Source organism: Hemicordylus capensis, chromosome 17 (assembly GCF_027244095.1).
Source record: "Hemicordylus capensis ecotype Gifberg chromosome 17, rHemCap1.1.pri, whole genome shotgun sequence".
Lineage (NCBI taxonomy): Eukaryota > Metazoa > Chordata > Lepidosauria > Squamata > Cordylidae > Hemicordylus > Hemicordylus capensis.
The window spans coordinates 4,836,453-4,860,125 of record NC_069673.1 but is presented as its reverse complement, the minus strand read 5'-3'; the positions used below and the strand labels follow the sequence as shown (position 1 = coordinate 4,860,125).

Below are 23,673 nucleotides of genomic sequence, written 5' to 3'. Positions count from 1 at the left end.
GCAGGGGGAAAACAGCAGCCACAAACAAAGCATCAAGAGGCCATCCGGTCAGGGGAAATTCTTTGAACAGCATCACCCAGATCTCAGGGAGGCATCAAGACCCTGGCTGGGCCTCTGACACAGAAAAAGAAAGAGCCAGGGTTGTCGGAAAGGAATCTGAGCACGGGATTTTGCAGGACGCCATGGATTCACACCCCACTTTTCAGCCAAGCGAGGACCCCCAAGGAGCCAACATGCTTGAGCGGCTACTGACACCAGGAGATCATAAATCAGGGATATGGTGGTGGGAGGGGGTGTCGTGTCGGACAGTTTCTTCTCCCCCGGCAGTTAGTAAAGAGTCTAGGGTCCAGGCTCTTTCCTCTAGAGCAGGACTGCACAACTTGGGACGACTGCTGTTTTTGGGGTAAAAAGCATGAATTGCCCCTTTTGCTAAGCAGGGTCTGTCCTGGTTTGTATTTGGATGGGTGACTACACATGAGCACTGTCAGTATCTTAAATATCTATAAATCAATCAACTGCTACACACTGTTCTTTAAAAAAATAAAGATTACCAGAAATAAAATAAAATAAAATCCCTGGAAAAAACACAGATTTATCATCTTTAAAGCCATCTAAGGCTGCAGCAACTATCACCCAATTCTATAATTTATTATTATTATTATTTATATATTTATTTATTTACACAGTCAGACAGGTGTTATTGACTGGTTTGTTTTATTCAGACATCGGGTCCTTCCCAAGGACTTGGGATGGCTGAATTTTATTTTCAATTTTGTTGTTGTTATTATTATTATTACATTTATATCCCGCTCTTCCTCCAAGGAGCCCAGAGAGATGTACTACATATTTAAGTTTCTCTTTCACAACAACCCTGTGAAGTAGGTTAGGCTGAGAGAGAAGCAACTGGCCCAGAGCCACCCAGCAAGTCTCATGGCTGAATGGGGATTTGAACTCGGGTCTCTCTGGTCCTAGTCCAGCACTCTAACCACTGTGTTGTGTTGAGGCAAATTTATAAGGGATCGGCTCCGCTTTGGAAAGAGCTCAGAACTCCAAAATTCTGGGGAGAAATTTTGGATGGAGGGAGTTCAAGAGCTCCCTGGTCGGCCCTCCTCCGGCTTTGCCCTCAGCAAAACCCTCCAGCAAAACCAGCGCTACTTTGCTTCATCTGGCCTTCTGCAAGCAACCTATTGGAACCCACAGGAACAAGAAACTCACAGATGATTCCCAACTACACTTCGAGAGGGCCAGAGAAGTCCAGCCGGCAGAGATGCCAGACTTTGCTAATCGCTGGTATTTATTGCAGAAAGAACCCAGCCCTTCCTCCATCAATCAAGCAATTCGAAACAGTGCTATGGAGGATGTCGTTGCCTCCCCTTCATTGGCTGTGCTGAAAAAACAGCCACCCTCTGGCTTCAGGCAAATGAAAGGAGAAGCCGGTTCTCACTGCTATGGTGTTCTGACCCTGATGCATCTGGGCCACGTGGTTCCCTTTTTGGCTTGGCTGTAACATGAAGAGGCTTCATGCAAGAACAGAATGAGGACTCCGTGTGCACCCTTCAATGCAAAGGGGGCGACAGCCAGAGATACAGGGCTGAAATCTTTACGGATGAATTTCCCATGCTTCATTTTTTTCTGAAAAGTATACAGTGTACTGTGCTTGATTGGCCAGCAAACTCGCCTGACCTGACCCCATAGAGAATCTATGGGGCATTGCCAAGAGAAGGATGAGAGACATGAGACCAAACAATGCAGAAGAGCTGATGGCCACTAATGAAGCATCCTGGTCTTCCATAATACCTCATCAGTGCCACAGGCTGATAGCATCCATGCCACACCGCATTGAGGCAGTAATTGCTGCAAAAGGGGCCCAAACCAAGTACTGAATACATATGCATGCTTATACTTTTCAGAGGGCCGATATTGTTCTTTTCTTCAATCCTTGTCTTATTGGTTCCATGTAATATTCTAATTTTCTGGGATTGTGGATTTGGGGTTTTCATGAGCTGTACGCCATGATCATCACAATTATAACAAATTAAGGCTGGACTTATCTCGCTTTGCATGTAATGCGTCTGTCTCATATATCAGTTTCACCATTTAATTTGCATTACTGAAATTAATGGACTTTTGCACGATATTCTAATTTTCCGAGTTTCACCTGTATGTCAAATCAGATCACAATCAATTTAGGGCCAATTTTATGCAAAGGGAAATTCCACAAATTTCCCACAACTTTTTATCCTTCTGTTTCTAGGATAGTGAGGAGAAGAAGAAGAAGAAGAAGAAGAAGAAGAAGAAGAAGAAGAAGAAGAAGAAGAAGAAGAAGGAGGAGGAGGAGGAGGAGGAGGAGGAGGAGGAGGAGGAGGAGGAGGAGGAGGAGGAGGAGGAGAAGAAGAAACAACAGCAGCAGAAGAAGACGAACATTGTATTCAAGTCCAATTTTTCTCTTAAAACCCCAAAGGACAGCAACAGAAATGGGATGGTACAGATGCCCTTCTCTGGTTTATTCTGAAAAGAAGAGAAATGAATAATCGTCCTTACCCTGACAAGACACCCAGGACCAGATTGAGCATGAAGAAGGAGCCAATGATGATCAGAGGAATGAAATAAAGCCAGTTCCACATATTCCCTGCTGCATCATTAGTCTGGAAAAACAGAGAAAGGGAGGCAAGAAAGTGGGAGGAACACTTTAATCAGATGCTTAACCCATACATCTTCCATAAAGGAAACCATGCACCATTTCAGGTATTTTGCCAATATACAATTAGGAGCATAGGAAGCTGCCTTCTACGGAGTCAGGCCACAGGTCCATCGAGCTCAGTATTGTCTTCACAAACTGGCAGCGGCTTCTCCCAGGTTGCAGGCAGGAATCTCTCCCAGCCCTATCTTGGAGATGCTGCCAGGGAGGGAACTTGGAACCTTCTGCCTGCAAGCATGTAGATCAGGCCTGCTCCACATAGCCCCACCCCCCAGCTGTTTTTAAACTAGGTAAAGTGTGCTGTCAAGTCAGTTTTGACTCCTGGCAGCCACAGAGCCCTGTGGTTGTCTTTGGTAGGATACAGGAGGGGTTTCCCATTGCCTCCTTCTGCGCAGCATGAGATGATGCCTTTCAGCATCTTCCTATAGCACTGCTGCCCGATATAGTACCAGCGTGGATTCGAACTGGCAACCTTCTGCTTGTTAGTCAAGCATTTCCCCGCTGCGCCACTGTTTTTAAACTACAACAAGACTACAAGACCTGTTTTTAAACTACAACACCCATAATCCCCAGTCACAGTGGCCAATAGACAGGGATTATGGGAACAGTAGGCCAACATCTGCAAGAAGGCCAAAGATGAGCAGGCCTGATGTAGATGTTCCTCCCAGAGTGGCTCCCTCCCCTAAGGGGAATATCTTGCAGTGCTCATACAGGTAGTCTCCCATTCACATGCAAACCAGGGTGGACCCTGCTTAGCAAAAGGGAGAGGCCATGCTTGCTACCCCTTGCATTTGAATGGGAGACAGCATGTGAGCACTGTAAGAAATTCCCCTTAGGGGATAGGGCCATAGCTCAGTTGGAAAGCATCTGCATGCAGAAGGTTCCAAGTTCCCTCCCTGGCAGCATCTCCAGGTAGGGCTGGGAAAGACCCCTGCCTGGAACCTTGGAGAGCCACTGCCAGTCAGTGTAGACAATACTGAGCTAGACGGACTAAGGGTCTGACTCAGTAGATGGCAGCTTCCTACGTTACAGCCAGATATTCTCGAGCCCTGGAAGAACACACTTGCGTATGAACAACCCTTCCGCCTCACCCCAAATGAACTGCTCATCAAGGGGTGATGGACAGGGAACCTCGTGCCAACGCTCCTCTTGCTCATTAAGGGCTGGAAGCCAAGAAGCAAAATCAATTTTTATGCCTTCAGTTAAAGTATTTTAATGGTTTAATGCTTGGGTGACTGTTTACGCTGCTTCGACCCCAACCACAGAACTCGTCCGACACGAGAGAGATGGGAAGACGGCAGACTTTAATGCTTTGCACATCACAGCTCCCGACGTCTCCGCGGCACGGGGGGAAAACTACCTCATCCATTTAACTGTACTTATGTACGACACAAAACATGTTCTCCTCTCGCTGATTTTATGGATTCGCCTTGCTAAAGAGTGGCCCCTTCAGATCGGGCTGCATTACAAGACCACATTATATACATTTATTAGACTTGATATGAAAGCTGCACAATGCCGACCCTCCTGCAGACGCTGGACTACAATTCCCATCACCCCTGATTATTGGCCACGGTGGCTGCGGATGAGGGGATTTGTAGTGCAAGACCAGCTGGAGGGCCAAAGTTGTGCCGGACCTACTTTTTATTTGTTGAAAAGCCCTACATTTCAACAACCAAAGAAGTTCTCAAAGCAGTGTGTAATAGCAAAAGAGCATAGGACCATAGGGAGCTGCCATATACTGAGTCAGACCATTGGCCCATCTAGCTCAGGACTGTCTACCCAGACTGGCAGCAGCATCTCCAAGGTTGCAGGCAGGAGTCTCTCTCAGCCCTATCTTAGAGATGCCGCCAGGGATTGGACCTGGGACCTCCTGCCTGCAAGCAGGCAGATGCTCTTCTGCTGAGCTGCAGCCCCAACCTCACACTGAGCTCTGGCCCCAGATGGGATCACGATTAACAACTCAATGTCGCAAGGGTGACACCAACAAGAGCCGCGGGGAGGGATGCTTTGCTGGCTGACCAGGGACTGTTGCTCTTCCTCTGATAAATTATAAGCGAGACGCCATTTTTGAGGGTGCCTCCGGGCCCAGCGACCAAGGGCGATTCTCAAGCTGGGTGCCATGAGAGGAATTCAAGATGGTTCCCTGCCCCAAAGAGGCCACACTCTAAGAAGAGACACAAGGGCAACGCCACCCACAGCCACTGGAGAAACACTATAATAAACAAAGAGAGCCGCCATTTTGAACAGGTTCCTCGTGGCCCAATTAGCCAGGGCCACTCCACAAGGCCGGCCTTTGCCTGAGGGGGGCGCTCATGGAGCAACTGCCTGGCCTCCTTTCCAACCCCCCCCCGCAAAGCTGTTTCCATGGCAACAGAGAGGAGAAGATGGTTCCCTGTCCCCAAGGCAAGGGGCTCCCCATCCAAGAAGAGACCCCAGCAACAGCCACTGCCAGGGATGCCGGGCTGGACTGCACAGGGACAGCGGCTCTCTCCTGCTGGCGAGCACGGAGAGAGCCGCCATTTTGTGTGGGTGCCTCTCGGCCCGGTTCAGGGGCCCCTTAAGGAGGCCAAGCTTTGCCTGAGGGGGCCGCTCATTGATTATTCATGGCCCATCTGTCCTCTTTGCTTTCCGGGCCCCGAAAGTTCCCAAAGCTGTTTCCACGGCAACATCAATGAGAAAATGGCGCCCTGCCCTGAGGGGTGCCCAGTCCAAGAGGATACCCCAGCAATAGCCACTGGAGAGACTCTATGCTTATTAATTAATAAAGTTGTTTATTTATTGATGACGATGATGATGATGACGACGACGGGCTGAAGAGGGACAGCTGCTCTCCCCCTGCTAATTAGAAAGAGCCGCCATTTTGGATCAGTGCCTCTTGCCCTGGTTCTGGGGCCACTTAACGAGGCCAACCTTTGCCCGAGGGGGCCACTCATCTATTCTTCATGGAGCACCTGCCCACCCCGCTCGGCAGAGTTCCCGAAGCCCTTTCTAACCAAATGGTTCTCTGCCCCAAGGGGCTCGCAATGAAAGAAAGGGCTGGGAGGCGTGCCAGCCACAGCCACTGGGAGGGACGTTGTGCTGGGTTGCGTAGGGACAGTTTTGGCACTTCCCTATGCAGCAACCCAGGTGCAGAGACAGCTGCCTAGTGGCCCTGTTATCTGGAGTGCGTCTTTCAAGTGAGCATCAAGCCTTTCAAGCTCTGGAGTATCTCCGTGTGTGCTCTGAAAAAGACCTGCCATGGTGCTCGATCCCTGGTTCCGGTGATTTTGCTTGTGGCCTTCTGAGCCGCCCGGAATCCCTCAGCAGGACTCCGCGGGATCGCACCCCACAGGCGAAGAAACACCGCCCAACGAAAGAATCGGATTCAGAATCACCGCCCAGCGGAATCAGTGGCTGTCCCAGTGCGCATTCAGACTGCCTTTCAACAGAGAGGGTGTCAAAAGAGACACGGAGGTCTGAGGTGGGAATAAACACAAGCTGAAGAGCTTCCCCACCGGCAGGCGGTTTATTTAACCGTGCATCACGTCGGACTGATTGGGGATAATTAGAAGTGCAATCTTGCCAGAAAGGGGGCACCTTCACCTCGGGGGAAACCCGCCTTTCCGTCTCAAAGCCGAGCTCGGTTTACCTGCTGTCAAAGCTTCACAGGTTTCCTTGCCGCTTCTGCTAATTAGCCCAGACACGGCGGCTTTATTTATTTCAGTTTATTCCCGCACATAGCGCTGGGCGCACCCTCGGAGCTGCCAGAAGCGGAGAGATGTGATCCGGGTTACAACCCTGTGTGGAGACCATCCCAAATCCCAGCCCGCCGCCACTGCCGTAAAGAGGGGGCCTGCCCAAATGGTCCGTTTCAGTGGAGAACCCGGGCCCCTGTGGAACAGCTGTTCGGATGCCTTTCCTCAAAGCAGGGGGGGCTTGTTGGGGAGGATCCAGAGACGCTTTGCCAAGAACACCCAACCTGGGGGTGTCCTCCTCACCTCCAGGGATGCAGGGCTTTCCACAAGACGCCCAGAAACTCAGAGCCATAGAAATGGCACCCGGTCTCAGTGGTAGGAGTCTATGTGCTTTGCATGTAGAAGGTCCCAGCTTAAATCCCCAACACCTCCACACAAAAAGGATCTCAGGTAGTAAGGCGAGAAAGACCCCTTGGAGAGCTGCTGCCCGTCAGAGTAGATGTACTAAGCGAGATGGACTTCTTGGAGAGATGCTGCCAGTCAGAGTAGACGTACTAGGCAAGGACCTTACTAGGACGCAACTATCATACAAGGCTAGGATCCTCGAGGGGCTGCTGCCAGTCAGAGTAGGCATACTAGGCAAGATGGACTCCATGGAGAGCTGCTGCCAGTCAAAGTAGACAATATTAGGCAAGATGGGCCGTTTTCCATTGTGGGAAGCAGGATGCTGGATTTATTTATGTTTACATTTATATCCCGCTCTTCCTCCAAGGAGCCCAGAGTGGGGCACAGGTTTATGCTCACAACAGGACCTTTGGTCCAACTGGGCAGGGCTCACTTTAGGGGTGTCTAATGGAACCTCCACACCCAGGGGCAGCAGGGGCATAGCAAGGTTGGAGTGGGCCCAGAGACAAGATTTTAAAATGCCCCCCCCCCACTGAAGTTCAGCGCATGAAGTAAAGTAATCTTAAATGAGGCTGAATAGTGGTAACAAAAAGCATAGTAAAATTGTGTGTGTACACACACACACACACACACACACACCCCTATGTGCCACAATAGAACATCATCCTACATTATTATTTTTTTAAGGTTTTGTAAATTGTGGACGATGCAAGTCATTTAATGGTACTTGAGAAGGACATGCTGTTCTGGTAGCTCCAGGCCTTAACACACACATCAGTTTTGGAGGATGAATACAATTGAAGGAAGCCTGGGCGGGTGTGCGGCTGGGGGAGTCAGTCATGTGACTTGCCTCTGGGGGCCCCCCAAGGCAGTGGGCCCCCAGACAACTGTCTCCCCTTGCCCTATGATAGTTACGCCCCTGAGGGGCAGTATACCCCCGAATCCCAATTGCTGAGCAACAGACAGCAAGGGCAAGTTATTGCTTTCAGCCCCGATTGTGGGCATCCCCGAAGGACCTGGCCGGCCACAGGATGCCGAGGCCGGTGAGCTGCTGGTATGATCCGGCAAGACTTCCTTTACATTCACAAAACAACCCCTCACCACCTCTTCTGCAACACCCAGAATGTCCTATGCATGTATTTATCTACGTCTATGCAAACAGCTGTTGAGCGTCAAGGGAAGCTGCCATATACTGAGTCAGACCCTTGGTCCGACTAGCTCAATACTGTCTGCTCTGACTGGCAGCGGCTCTCCAAGGTTTCAGGCCTGGGTTTTTCGCAGCCCTCCCTGGAGACGCTGCCGGGGGTTGAACTGGGGACCTTCGGCATGCAAAGCAGCTGCTCTGCCACTGAGCTACAGCCCCATCCTAAACCTTTTCACCAGTCAGACATGTCTATAATGTTTGGACTGTACTCAGAACAAATCATCAGTCCCGTGTTGCACTCCATCCATGCAGCCTTGGAGAGGTCACTCCATCTCCAGTGTAGACAGCCACCTCAAGGAGAGGCAATCTTTGAAGCAAGGGGCATACAGCGGCTTCCTAACGCACAACCACCATTACAGGATGGTGGAGTCTTCCTTTTCCAAGCTTTCTTCTGGAGCAGCCGTTTCCCGCTGGGCTCCGAAGCCAGCCTGTGTGCAAAGCCTTCCACGACATTATCCTTCCTTCCTCATTATCCTTGTTCCCTAAATTGGCCCGAGCAATCAGGTATTCTTGCTTTTAATGCCACACAATACCCCGCCCCGCTAGCTAAGACCACGGTGAAATGTTTATTCGTGGAGGGTTTCTGGCATCTCCGATTAACATTTTGCCAGCGGCAGTATTGCTGGTAGAAGCCAAATCTCCTCCAGGCCATCCAGTCTTCGGCTGGGCCCCTCTCTGTGCAGAAGGAACTTGGGAACAGAACTTGGAAGCAAATCGTGTGGGGTCTTGTAAAAAGTCTGTGCATTCTTTCTTTTTTAGGGCACAGGGGAGTGCCTTTACTTTCCTGGAAGGAGTTCAGAACAGTTTCTGCTTATATGGTGCTGTCACAGGAACATAGGAAGTGCTACCTACTGAGTCAGACCCTTGGTCCATCTAGGTCAGTATTTTCTACACTGACTGGCAGCAGCTCTCCAAGGTTCCAAGCAGAGGTCTTTCCCAGCCCTACCTGGAGATGCGAACAGGGAGTGAACCTGGGACCTTCCGCATGCAAAGCAAGCGCTTTGCCATTGAACCGTGGAATTGGGAACATATGAAGATGACATCTGCTGAGTCAGACCATTGGTTAATCTAGCTCAGTATTGTCTACACTGACTGGCAGCATCTCTCCAAGGTTTCAGGCAAGAGTCTTTCCCAGCCCTACCTGGAGATGCTGCCAGGGATTGATCCTGGGACCTTGTGCATATAAAGCAGATGCTCTTCCACTGAGCTATGGACCCATCCACTCAGGGGACTATCTTACACTGCTCACATGTAGTCACCCATCCAAATGCAAACCAAGGCAGATCCTGCTGAGCACTTCTCCTCCCAACCACCCAATTTAAAAAGTAAAGCTGGTGTGGTGACTGGTGTGTTCAAATCTTTTCTTTTTTCACTGGAGGCGCAAAAGTGAGAACAGGCAGGTCTAACCCGGAACAAGCCCATGCACAAAACCTAGCAACAAGCATAATCTCTGGAGAAAAGTCTCTGGGGAGGAAAGAAATCCTGACTGGCAGCATCTCCAGAAGCAGCATTAGAGCAGTCACGTTCATTCATTTTTTTCACTCATTCATCCCCAGGCGCCATAAATAACTGGGCAGGTGGGCTATAGCTGGGGATCGGAGTCTCAGCTGAACTGTGCACACTGTTTCTGGTTGGCAAGGAAGCACTTTCCCCCTACGCTGGTGTTTAATCCAACACCTTTAAATCAAGCTTTCCGGAAGCTGTCAGATGCGTCTGAGCAGAGGTCAACCGACTCATCCGAGGCGACTTCGCTCCAGGACGATGAAAAGCAGATTCCAGGAGCAGTTTACAGGTCATTTGGACTCATGAGATAGGAGGTGATGTCAGTTTTGCTCCCCACAAACATTTCAGAAAAGCACAGCTTTCTAAAAGGTTTATCTTTAAAAGTTAACGTTAGAAATCAAGGCACATTGTATTCCAAATACTCCTTGTACATCTGGAATTGCCATTTCAAAACCAGACGTCTGTGCCTACAGTTGCCAGAAGCATCCAAATAAACTCATGGACTCTTGCTTCTTTTATTCAAAACATATCATAAGAACATCAGAACAGCCCTACTGGATCAGCCCAAAGCCTATCTAGTTCAGCATCCTGCTTCACACAGTGGCCCACCAGATGCCTCTGAGAAGCCCACAGCCAAGAAGGCCTGCCCTCTCTCCTGCTGTTGCTCCTCTGCAACTGGGACTGAGAGGCATTGTGCCTCTGAGGCTGGAGGTGGCCCACAGCCACCAGACTAGTAGCCATTGCTAGCCCTGTCCTCAATAAATTTGTCTAAGCCCCTTTTAAAGCCATCCAGCTGGTGGCCATCAGCACATCATAGGAACATAGGAAGCTGCCTTGTAGCAAGTCAGACCCTTGGTCCTTCTAACTCAGTATTGTCGACACAGACTGTACATTTCTGCAGAAATAAATGTTTTTAAAAAGACAGGATGTGTTCACATGATCAGAAGGATCCTGGTTAAAAAGTAAATGAGGATTAGTTTTCTCAGTGGAGCTGACTGTGAAAAAGCAGCATTTCAGAGCAATCTTGGTCAAACAGGTGCAGTTAGCCAGCACAGATAACCGAGATCCAATCTTGGTAACCGATCCTGGCTAAGTGTTGGTCAAGTGCAGTGGTTCAACCAGGATTACCAGGAAATGCCACGTTCCCACAACACATATTTTAACCATGATCCTCCTCATCGTGTGAATGATGCAGCCCTAAACAAAACAAAAAACCACACAGGATGCCACTTCTATTGTGGAAATGGGGCTGAAACCAAGAACAAAACGTGTTTCCAGTCATTGGAAACCAGTGTCACCAGTCATTGAATGGTGAATCATAAAAACACAGGCCATGCACATGAAGAAGGTGAAAACATGGAATATAACTGTGGATCTGACCCATTTCTCTTAGCTGACGAGTTCAAAAAGGTTTAGACAGCCCCTGGAATCAAAGAGCACTGCCCCATATAAGAGTGAGGGACGGTAACTGATGAGAAAGAATTTGCCGCGTGGTTTAGGAACGATCCGACGCAGGTCAAATATGTGCAGAAGAGGTGGAAAGAAAAGGAAAAATGCAACAGAGCCTCATTAGTAGCCAGTATTTCCAGAACCCAATTTTCCGAGGAACATGGAGGAATCGGAGGCTAATTTCAAGTCTTTCTACAAATGGCTGTAAAAAGGAGAAGTTTAGAGAGAAATTTAGAGAGAAAATCAGGAGAGAGAGAGAGACATGGAGATGTAAAAGTCATGACTAAGGAAAGTAGTTTAGGATGGGAAGGATTCATACTCATCTCCCATCGCCCCAAACCCCAATGCAGACGTTACTTTCAGCTCATGTACAATGCGTGTTTAGCGTAAGCACATAAAGATCTGTACCCACATCCAGTGATTCATGCATCCTGTTGAACGCATGCACACTACCAGCGGCACGTTTCCTGTCTGCACCATGCATCCCAGGGGCCAGGTTCACTTTTAAAAGGATCACAGATACAGTCATTCACACAAAGACACGTGTCTTCATTGTAAGGCCCCTCTTCCTATATAACCTATGCAATATCGCGAGGGTGGGGCAGAACATTTGCTTGGCACGCAGAAGGCCCCACGTTCTCTCCCTGGAAGGGCGTACGGAAGAAGCCAAAGAGCCTGGGGATGAGCACCAGATAATCAGGCCCAGCTGCAGGAGGCCTCGGCCAAAGAACGCCACGACTGATTGCATCCACAATGGGCGCTGGAAGCCCACCAAGCCCCACTGGATGCAGACAATAGCGAGTTGGCTTCGGGGTGGCCTCACTAATTGCATGTTCCTCAGTGTTGTTATTTATTTAAACCCATGAAAATTTAAACGGCCGGCCATTAAGGCTGCGCTTGGCGCTGCCTGGCACTGGCAGTTCTCAAACGACAGTGTATCCTGCCCGGATCCTCTGAACGGTTCCGCGACTGGAGGGCGGAGAGACGTTCTCCATCTGGACTCTGAGAAGGGCCGCCAGAATGGGGCCCCACAGTTCTCCTGAGTTTTAACCAAGAAGAGCCGTGGCTAGAGGCAGAAGGTCCTTTGGTTCCGTCCCTGGCAGCATCTCCGGGTAGGGCTGGGAGAGACTCCTGCCTGAAACCTTGGAGAGCCACTGCCAGTCAATGTTGATAATACAGAGAGTCGGTTAATCACAGAACGTTAGATTTTGGCAGGGACCTTTGGAGGCCCAACCCTTTGCTCAGTGCAGGAATCTGCTACGGCATTCCTAACAGATGGCCAACTAGCCTCTGTCTGAAAACCTCCAAGGAAGGAGAGTCTGCCACTTCATGAGGCAGACTGTTCCACTGTCAAACAGCTCCCACAATCAAGAAATGCCTCCTAATGTCTAGCCTAAATCTGCTGCCTTGTGATTTGTTTGTTTGTTTATATCCTGCTCTTCCACCAAGGAGCCCAGAGCGCTGTACATACTTACATTTATTTTCACAACCACCCCATGTGGAAGGGTAGGCTGTGAGAGAGGTGACTGGCCCAGAGTCACCCAGGGTGTTTCCTGGCTCGACGGGGATTTGAACTCGGATCTCTCCAGTACTAGTCCAACATTCTAGCCATTATACTGCTCTCAGTTTCAGCCCACTGGTTCTAGCTCTGCTCTCAGGAGCTACGGAAAATAAGTCAGCTTCTCCTTCTATGTAACAGCCCAGCAGATATCCAGGGACCACTATCGTGTCTCCCCTTCGTCTTCTCTCCTCCAGGCTAAACACACCCAGCTCTTGCAACCATTCCTCACAGGACTGGGTTTCCAGATCCTTCATCATCCATGCTGCCCTCCTCTGAACCCATTCCATTTTATTTGCCCTCCTCCGAAGCCATTCCTTCTTAAAAGGTGGAGGCCCAGAATTGGACACCGTGTCCCAAGTGAGATCCGAGCCGCACCGAATCGAGTGGGACGGATACTTACGAACACTGAGCGAGACGGAGCAACCGTCTGACTTGACATATACCAGCGCCACGCACTTAACCACGCCAAAGCAAAGGTTTGGGCCAGGACTGGAGAAACCAAGAATGTCGGAGGAGAGGTGAGGAGGAGGAGAGGAAGGGCGAGGCTTTCCTTCACAGCACGAAGATGGCTTTTCCGAATCCCGACACTACCGCGGTGGAAGGTCCCATCTGCCATCCGTGCGACTAGCGGAAGACGAATCTGCTAATCGGGCTGTCAGAACTGATCATCTTGTAAACACCGCTAATAGGCCAAGACAAGCTCCATAAATTTCCAGACAAACACAAGTAATAAATCAGGTATGAAAGACCCGCAACTATAAATATTCCAAATGGGCGCATGACAGGGAGGGTGACATGGCCTGTCCTTAAGGCACTCGGCTGATCTGATCTGAGGCTTGCCGACGTGCCCGCTTGGAGGAGGAGGAGGAAGAAGAGGAGGTTGGCGTCCAACCTAAAGGTTGGCCAACAACTACAGTTCAGTTTTACAAGCTCTTCCACATCCTATCCTCCACCAGCATAGGCTTCTCCCTCCTTCCTACTCAGTAAACGAATACGATGGATATTTATATACTGCTTTTCAACAAAAGTTACCAAAGTGGTTTACATAGATATTAATCAATAAATAAAATGGCTTCCTGTCCCCAAAGGGCTCACAATCTTGTGTGTGTGTGTGTGTGTGTGTGTGTGTGTGTGTGTGTGTGTGTGTGTGTGTTAGACACCAGCAACAGCCACTGGAGGGGTGGTGTGCTGAGGACGGATAGGGTCAGTTGCTCTCCCCCTGCTAAGTAAAGGGAATCGCCACTTGGTGGCATCTCCAAGATAGGGCTGAGAGAGACTCCAGCCTGCAACCTTGGAGAAGCCGCTGCCCATCTGTGAAGACAATACTGAGCTAGGTGGACCAAGGGTCTGACTCAGTATATGGCAGCTTCCTATGTTCCTAAGCTTGGAGAAGCCGCTGCCAGTCAGTGTAGACAATGCTGAGCTCGATGGACCAAGGGTCTGACTCAGTATACGGCAGCTTTCTACCTCCCAATGGAGGTGTTTAAATAGGTTGCAGAATTTACACTGGCTGGGTACAGAGTTAGGATTTATTTTTTCCTGCTGCACGGTGTATGCAATCCCATGACTATCACTCATTTCAGGAATGACTCATCCCAACATCTCCCTTTGTTTTGAAACTATAATTGTGCAGCCATACCGGTGGGCCTGTACTTTTGCTTATCGATTCGGCTTTCCATCCCTATGCATAGCCGAGCGCAATGTAGATTCTTGGGAGCTGTGGGGCTACGTGGATGCAGCTCGTGGCCTCTGCTCCCCGCCCCCAACAGAACTGTGGTTCTCTGCAATTGCTGCCTCCCCTAAAGAAGGGAACGGTCTAATCTTTCCCCCACTTTCCCCCACCCCCACCCACCCCATCAGCCTCAGCATTTCCGCACACGCAGGGAAAACCTAGAGAGCTGGAGAAAAAACCGCACGCTCCAGAGCCCCAATGAATCAATACCTCCATGCAGTAATGGGGCTGCATGATAAAGAATTCATTCGCCACACAGCACGGCACTGCCATATTCATGAGCTCGCCTGCCCCTGTGGAGGCTTTAATTCACCGTCCAAAGTTACCAGCTGGCCAGTGACCGGATGCTCTCTCTCTCTCTCTCTCAAGCCCCAAACCATTGGTTTTTAAACAGACTTGTGCATTAATTATGAGACATCAACGCTAACCCCAGTTGCTGGAACAAAGGAAGCTGCTTCATGCTGAGTCAGACCGTTGGTGCCTCCAGCTCAGGATTGCCGACACTGACTGGCAGCGGCTTCTCCAAGGTTCCAGGCAGGAGTCTCTCTCACAGACCTACCTGGAGATGCTGCTAGGGACTGAACTCAGGACCTTCTGCATGCAAGCAGTTGGTCTCCCACCAAGCTAGGGCCTAACAATTCCCTAAGGATTATTAAAATCACGGAGGTCTATCAATGGCTACTAGTCTAGGACTATAGGCCACCTCCAGCCTCAGAAGCAGGGTGCCTCTGAATCCCAGTTGCAGGGGAACAACAGCAAGAGAGAGGGCATGCCCTCAGCTCTTGCCTGTGGGCTTCTTGGAGGCATGTGGTGGGCCACTGTGGGAAACAGGATGCTGGACTAGATGGGCTTCCTTGGGCCTGATCCAGCAGGGCTGTTCTTATATTCTTAGGGGTATCCAGCTGTGGCCCTCCAGATGTTTTTGGCGTAGTACTCCCATCATCCCCAGTCACAGTGGCCAGTAGCGAGGGATTATGGGAGTTGTAGGCCTAAAACAGCGAGACAGCCACAGCTGGACATCTCTGCCCTATCTCACAGTAGGCTGCACTCACAGGTGGTCGCCCATCCAAATGTACACCAAGGCAAGCCCTGCTTAGCAAAGGGAGCGATTCATGCTTGTTACCCCAAGACTGGCTCTCCACCTGGCTGCTGGAGGGGTGGTGGTCAGGGATTAACAGGGATTCCCAGATGTTGTTCACTACCACTCCCAGCATCCCCGGCTGCAATGGCCTTTGGCTGGGCATTATGGGAGTGGTAGTCCACAACGTCTGGGAATTCCTGTTAGAGCAGGGATCCTCAACGTGGGGCCCCCAGATGTTCTTGGACTTCAACTCCCATAATCCCCAGGCCCAGTGGCCTTTGGCTGGGGATTATGGGAGTTGAAGTCCAAGAACATTTGGGGGCCCAACGCTGAGGATCCCTGTGTTAGAGGGAACCCTGGTGGTAGTGGCGTCAACTATAAGAATTTGCCCTTTGAACTTGCTCCCCCTCCTCATACATCTCCTTCACCTTCATCTTAGGAACATCGGAACCTAGGAAGCTGCCATATACCGAGTCAGGCCATTGGTCTATCTAGCTCAGTATTGTCTACACAGACTGGCAGCGGCTTCTCCAAGGTTGCAGGCAGGAGACAGGAGTCTCTCTCAGCCCTCTCTTGGAGATGCTGCCAGGGAGGGACCTGGGAACCTAGATGCTCTTCCCAGACCTGCTTCATCCCCTGAGGGGAATATCTTGTAGTGCTCACACATCAAGTCTCCCATTCATATGCAACCAGGGCAGACCCTGCTTAGCTAAGGGGACAAGTCATGCTTGCTCCCACCAGACCAGCTCTCCTCTCCTAGACCTCATCCCTCCTTCATAGGATCTCGTGAGGAGCAGACTGCTTTCATCTTTGTAAAAACATAAGGCACCAAAAACCCTGATTGCAGATTATAAACTGACCTGAGCTTCTGGGGACAAAAGCCAAGTAGTGTCTGACCCCTTGAATCACCCCTTATTCAAAGTGCGAAAATCTGCGGCACCTAAACTGATGCTTGACACATTCTTAACCTGAATTCTGTTCAGAAGAAAACACAAGGTTGAACATCGCTTCACGCTGATTCATCACCTTTTCACAGTTTTCAACTCCCCCTTAATCTCAATGTAACTAAAGCTCCATATCCATATAACATGGGAGGAACTGATATTAAAAAACCCTTCTGAGGCTCCTGTGATGAGCAAGTGCAAGTCAAACTTGGACAGCGGAGGAATAATTTTCTCTTACAAAATGGGGGGCTATTAATAGAGACCTTGGATAATGCACAATCTACTTCTATTGAGCCACATATTTATATGAGAATATATACTCATTAACGGAAATACGTGACTTGTTCTTCATGGAAATTGCACGGATATTGAGCGAGTTACAGGGGAAGGCAAGGAGGAGTAGAATTTTTATTTTTAGAATTCTTATTACTTTGCAACATGGTGTCAATCAGATCCAGCCATTTTTAAAAGACTTGTGATTGACTAAAACATACCTCCGATTAATCAGACAACTTTTTAATTAAAAAAGTTAAGTTTAATACAGGAACTAGCATAACAAGGGGTGCATTCTCACAATCATGGCAATCCTGGTCACAGAGTTAACCGGGATTGCAGAGCTCTGCCGAGTCGGTTGTGAGAACGCGGGTTCCCTGGACGATCCTGGTCAAGCCACTGTGGTGAAACTGCATTTAACCAGGATTGATAACCAGGATGAATGCTCTGCTATGTATGGAACTTTGACCCAGAATCAGGTCAGCCAGAAGATATTAAAAAAGAGAGGAGGGGCATTGTTTTTGGGGTAGCACACTTGGAATTCTCTGCCACGGACTGTGGAGATAGCCACCAACCTGGATGGCTTTAAAAGGGGCTTAGACATGGAGAACAGGTCTATCAAGGGCTACTTGAGAGCCAGCGTGGTGTAGTGGTTAGAGTGCTGGACTAGGACCGGGGAGACCCGAGCTCAAATCCCCATTCTGCCATGAAACTAGCTGGGTGACTCTGGGCCAGTCACTTCTCTCTCTCAGCCTAACCTACTTCACAGGGTTGTTGTGAAAGAGAAACTCAAGTATGTAGTACACCGCTCTAGGCTCCATGGAGGAAGAGCGGGATATAAATGTAATAATAATAATAATAATAATAGTCGGAGGGCTATAGGCCACTTCCAGCCTCAGAGTCAGGATGCCTCTGAATACCTCCGATTAATCAGACAACTTTTTAATTAAAAAGTTAAGTTTAATACAGGAACTAGCATAACAAGGGGTGCATTCTCACAATCATGGCAATCCTGGTCACAGAGTTAACCGGGATTGCACTCCTTGCTGCTTTGAAGTCCCCATAAATGGGACAGAATGGGTGGGTACAAATACATTTCCAACTTCCCCCTAAATAACTATTGTCATTGTCACCGATGGATTTTCCATGTTAACTTTTTGTTTATGCAGATAAGAGGGTTTAAAAATAAAATCCTACAGACTCACAAAGGGATTAGCAGTTGTGGATTATTATTTTTGACTGGTTGTGGTGTTAAATGGATAATGCACCCATAATGGCCAGGATGTTACTGATGGGGTTTATTCTGGAAAGCAGGTTACTGGATGATAGTTGTGGATGCCCAAAACCAATTATGGTGCTTATGAGAGATTAGCTTGTACCCAAGATGTGCAAATGTTGAACCATAAATATGGTTAATAAATAAATAAATAAATATGGTTATATATCTGGTGGGTCTTTTAGCTTTTTATAACTTTCACAGGGTTTTTTTTTAAGCTTTTAAAATAACTTTTAATTTGAACCTAATGATGATTGTGGTTTTTAACCTGACTTTTTAACTTGTTGGTTCAGTTTGGTTAATTTTATTACTTTTATTGTGTCTTGTATGTATCTTATTGTTGTAAGCTGCCCCGAGCAGTAGTGCATTGGAGGGGAGAGGTATGAATATTTTAAACAAAATGAAAACAAAAACAAAACAAAAACAAAACAAATCTGCCTCCTATGGAAATGGACCCGTGGTCCACCGATCTCAGTATCGTCTACACTGACTGGTAGCAAGTTCCCAGGGATTCAGGAAGGTCCCTTTCCCAGAGATGATTCAACCTAGGCCCTTCTACACCAGGCCTGCTCAACTTAGCCCCTGCCGCCCCCAGCTGTTTCTGGACTACAACTCCCATAATCCCCAGCCACAGTGGCCAACAGCCAGGGATTATGGGAGTTGTAGGCCAACATCTGCAGGAAGGCCGAAGTTCTACACATACAGGTGCTCTGCCAGCGAGCTAGAGGCTTCACCTATGATGCTGCCTCCTACTGAGTCAGGCCCTTGGTCCATCTAGCTCAGGACTGCCTACACAGACTGGCAGCAGCTGTCCAAGGTTTCGGGCAGGAGCCTCTCCCAGCCGTACCTGGAGATCCTGCCGGGCGGGGGGAAGGGGGCTGAAATTGTGCCGCAGCCATCTGATAGGGTCAGGTCTGGTCATTCTTGGACCGAGGATTTAAGTTAGCCCCTTTTCTTTTCAGATATGACAGATGGATCATCCACTTTTTTTAGCCACTAGCCAGTTCCAGGAATAACCCAACAGCTCCTCCGCAGCAGAAGAAAAGCAACATAATGAGAATATAAGTAACGTCACAGCCCTTTCCTGTCGTTCACCATTTAAAATATATTAAATAGGCACAAGCCGGGAGAAAATATGCACCGAGTCAACACCGGTGAATATAAAAACCCTTGACTTATTTTCCTCCTTGGTTAAAGACAGCACACGGCTCTTCCAGAGCAATTTCCCCTGTTTCGGCAGTCCATGTTCTCCCGGCGAAGCAGCTTTTTCTCCCCCACTTTCCCTCGTCAGCATTCGTTTTCGGGATGCTAATTCAGAGCAAGAGGGAGCTAATGTTCTTGCACAATGCAAAATGATCCAGCCTGCCATAAATCCCATCCTACTCACACCGCACACACAAAAAATCTCCAAGCAGCAAGCTTCAGGTGGACATAAATACGGCTGTAAATGGAGCCTCGTTTGCTCGCTCGCTCGCTCGCTCTCACGTCAGCACCTTAACAGTTATAGATTTGTGCTTTAGAGGGCCCTGGCAGTTAAAATAGCTCCCCAATGGACGAGTGATGGTCTGAGTTACAGGCTTTCAAGGGGAGTTGTTCTTGCTTCCACTTTGCTGGCCCAATAACCTCCAACTCTATGGGGCGATTTCAAGGGTAACGGAATCAGGTACATTACCCCCTTCCCCATGCCAGAAGCAAATTCCAAGTAATATACTGGAAGAGAACAACTACTACAAGGTCATATTTCTACAAAACTCTTCAATATTATAGTGTCCGAAACACACAAAGGTGCTCAGTAACAGAATCAGAATTTTTGGACATCATTTCTGATTCAGTTACTGAAGTATTTCATAGTCTTTAAGGGCTTTGTAAAAGTAGGCATTCGCTTGCCAGTGGGTATATATAGTGAAACTTAGCTTATGGCTACAATCCTTGAAAAAGCGCTAACATCCCTGATTCCGTTACCTTTGAACTTGCCCTATGGTTCATTTTCCAGTCCAAACAGTGGTCTCTCCTCTTCACCACCTATCAACTCTTAGCTGCCATGGTATATACGCTGCACTAAAAACAACTCTTCAAATTCTGCATAAAGATACCCTGAATTCTGTCCCTGAACACCCTATGCAAATTAAGCCTCTTTGCATGAAACGAGGGCCACAACTTACTGTCTTACACTCCCTGGCTGACATCCAGAGCAACCCACCTGCTGCATGACAGGAAAATGAGAGCTTCTTCACCACCATTCTGGCCATGTAGCCTTGGATAAGCAGCATCAGCCATCTGCCTAGATTCTATGTCTCCAAAGGAGGCCATTGTCCCCTTCAGCTATTAGGGTTTTTCAGGCTCGAGTACTCACAGATTTTTGCTCTTTGGAATGTCCGTTCGTTAGATCAATTTGGGGTGTTCCAAGACACATACCCAATACTGTGGTGCAGCTAGAAGTAAGACTACCAAGTGTTGAAACTCTTTGCCTGGTTTTATATTTTCCATCTTTGGCTAAAATGAATTTCCCTTCCTTCCGGCTTGGCCTCGTTGGTACTGAATGATTCATATAATTCGGATGGGTTAAAGGTTATAATTAGAAAACTCATGACATATGGACTCTCTGTGGAGTTCCTAATTTCAATGGGCCATGAAAATGCGAGAGCTTTACTGAGGCAGCGCGTTCTGGATATGGAGAGGCAGAGGGATTTGAGCACTGCTCCTAAAGATGCGAGATTAGGTGAGGATAGATTTATAAGCCAGCTAATTATTTATCTTGTTTTATAATTCCAGTCTTGAAGCGAGTTTTTACAAAGCCTCGCTACGATGTTTTACTCACAGTTGTTTTAGATGGCAGATTTCATGACATCCCATATAAGAATAGACTATGTCCATGTGGTAATCTGGAAGTTGAATCAGCGGGCCATTTTATTGTTGTCAGTTTTATCGGGATATTCGTCAAGAATTGATCCTGTTCTGCATAAGAATCCAGTAGATCTAATGCTTACTATGTTGTTCTCCTTGCAGAACAAAAACCTGAAATTTCTCTTAACGCTGCTAGATTCTGGAAGTAGCCTGCAGAATTCAGAAGCAATGCATTGACCAATCAACACATCAATATGCTGATGTGTTAATTCCCTGGTTCTGTCGATAATAATACCAGTGAACAGGTAGTTTCTTCTTGATTAACTGTCTAAGAATAGACTCCTTTTAGGTGATGGTTTTACTCGTTATGAACATAGGTAGCTGCCTTCTACTGAGTCAGACCATTGGTCCATCTGGTTCAGTATTGTCTGCACAGACTGGCAGCAGCTTCTCCGAGGTTAGAGGCAGGAGTCTCTCTCAGTCCTATCTGGAGCCAGTTTGGCTTTTTTAAAGCCAAATTCTGGGTTACGGCCCATTTGACCCACGAGTATACCCCTCAGGTTCTGGCCAACCTACGGAGATGCTGAGGAGAGAACTTGGGACCTTCAGCATGCAAGCATGCAGGTGCTCTTCCCATAGAGGCTCCATCCGCAAAGGGGTATATCTTACAGTGCTCGCACACTAATCTCCCATTCAAAAGCAAACCAGGGCAAACCCTGCTTAGCAAAGAGGACAATTCATGCTTGCTACCACAAGACCAGCTCTCCAGTTGTATAATGGAGGGGTGTGTGTGTGTGTGTGTGTGTGTGTGTGTGTGTGTGTGTGTGACCCTCAAGATGGATGACCCAGGGCATTTCCAGAGGCAACAAAGACTACTCAAAGTCACTCTCCCTTATTGCGTCTAGTTGCACGGTAGTACTGGCCAGCATCCATTCCAGGGCGGAGATATGGGACAGTGTCTTTTTCTGTAAGAGATGGAAGGTGTGTGGCTGACACTTAAAGCATAACTTGTGAACAGCCAAAATCACACACACAAACTTAAATGGGGGAAGCTTATTGAGAAGCAATCAAAGCCCTTTGAAATGCACATTCATTCTGCCTTGAGTCTCTCCATGTCCTGGTGTATTATTTATCCAGTCTCTCTTCTGACTGTTTCCTCACTAGATTTCTGGCTTCTACTGCTCAAAAAAGGCAACCGTTCTGTGGCACTGAGCAATCAACAGTGCCTGTAACTGGCAAGCAATTTAGGACGCGACGGTATTTTTAAACACTTCCAAGAAATTCTCCTAATCGTCTTTAGCAACCGTTTTGCCTAAATACACCCAGAGAGTTCTTTTCAACTCGCCACATCCTCTGCTTTGGTTTTTCAAGCCTCCATTGATTTGACAGGGCACGTCTAAGAACACCGAGTGCCCACAACCACACAGAGAGAGTTAGTGGAAGACACAGTGGGCCTCTGATCGTAAACAATACTTACCGCTTATCGAATGCTCCGACATGTAGGAAGCGCTTTCAAGTGAAGAGAGCTGGCCTTGTGGTAGCAAGCATGAACAGCCCCCTTTGCTAAGCAGGGTCCAGCCTGGTTTGCATCTGAATGGGAGACTGTGTGTGTGTGTGTGTGTGTGTGTGTGTGTGTGTGTGTGTGTGTGCGCGCGCGCGCACTGTAAGACATTCCCTTTAGTGGGTTGCCCTGGGAAGAGCATTTGCGTGCAGAAGGTTCCAAGTTCCCTCCCCGGCAGCATCTCCAAGATAGGGCTGAGAGAGACACCTGCCTGCAGCCTTGGAGAAGCTGCTGCCAGTCAGTGTAGACAAGACAAGACAGAGACGGACCAAAGGTCTGACTCAGTATAAGGCAGGGATTCTCAAACTTGGGTCCTCAGGTGTTATTGGACTTCAACTCCCATAATCCCCAGCCTCAGTGGCCTTTGGTTGGGGATTATGGGAGTTGAAGTCCAATAACACCTGAGGACCCAAGTTTGAGAATCACTGGTATAAGGCATCTTCCTAGGATCTGATGTCATAAGGACCGTCCTGCTGGATCAGGCTCAAGGCCCATCTAGTCCAGTTTCCTGTTTGACACAGTGGCCCACCAAATGCCTCTGGGAAGCCCACGGGCAAGAGGTGAGGACAGGCCCTCTCTCTCCTACTACTAGCCAGAGTGGTGTAGTGGCTAGAGTGCTGGACTAGGACCGGGGAGACCCGAGTTCAAATCCCCATTCAGCCATGAAACTTGCTGGGTGACTCTGGGCCCGTCACTTCTCTCTCAGCCTAACCTGCTTCACAGGGTTGTTGTGAGCAGAAACTTAAGTATGTAGTACACCGCTCTGGGCTCCTTGGAGGAAGAGTGGAATATAAAATTTTAAAATAAAATAATAATAATAATAAATACTACCCTACAACTGGTATTTAGAAGCATCTTCCCGCTGGAGCTGCAGCCCCAACCGGTTAGGAGAGGATATGAAAATATTCAATCTTTGGAGTGTTTTCTTGGAACCCCAGCCATGTCTGCTATGCCCTTAAATGATGCAGCACAAACCTCAGTGGTTTGGGCACGCAGGCACAAAACTAGCACAAACCTTTGGTAGAGGTTTTGAGCAGATATGTTGATGTTCATTTGGTTGTGTGTGGGGGGCGGGAGACAGGGTCAGGAGGAAATGTAGCTCCATCCCTTAAGAGGAATATCTTACAGAGCTCACACGTGCTCACCCATCCCTATGCAAACCAGGGCATAACCTGCTTAGCAAAGGGGACAACTCCTCCTCATTACCACCAGCCTGCCTCTCCACCCAGAAGCCAAGGGAATGGAGGCAGCGACTCTTGCTGGTCATTCGGGGGAAGATGAGCCAGTTTGAATCACCCTGTCTTGCCATTATATGGCCATTGGTGCTTCCCAGTTCTATGTTCCCAGTACAGTTCGAACTCGGACCTGCTGCCTTTTTTTGAGGCCGGCCCGGTTCGAGTTCAGACCGGTGAAACCGGGCCAGTTCCAATCAATGATGTTTCCATTGTCTGTTATTTCTCAAACC

At 48.5% G+C, this 23,673-nt stretch overlaps 1 protein-coding gene across 2 annotated transcripts in view; it reads right to left on the bottom strand.

Moving 5' to 3' along the window:
• Window positions 1–23,673, bottom strand: part of CACNA1B (calcium voltage-gated channel subunit alpha1 B) — a 288,951-nt gene that overhangs the window by 142,520 nt on the left and 122,758 nt on the right. For both annotated transcript variants that reach the window (XM_053281907.1, XM_053281906.1), the window contains one exon: window positions 2,542–2,645. In XM_053281907.1, coding sequence (XP_053137882.1) covers window positions 2,542–2,645 — 104 coding nt within the window. The remainder of the gene's footprint in view (window positions 1–2,541; window positions 2,646–23,673) is intronic.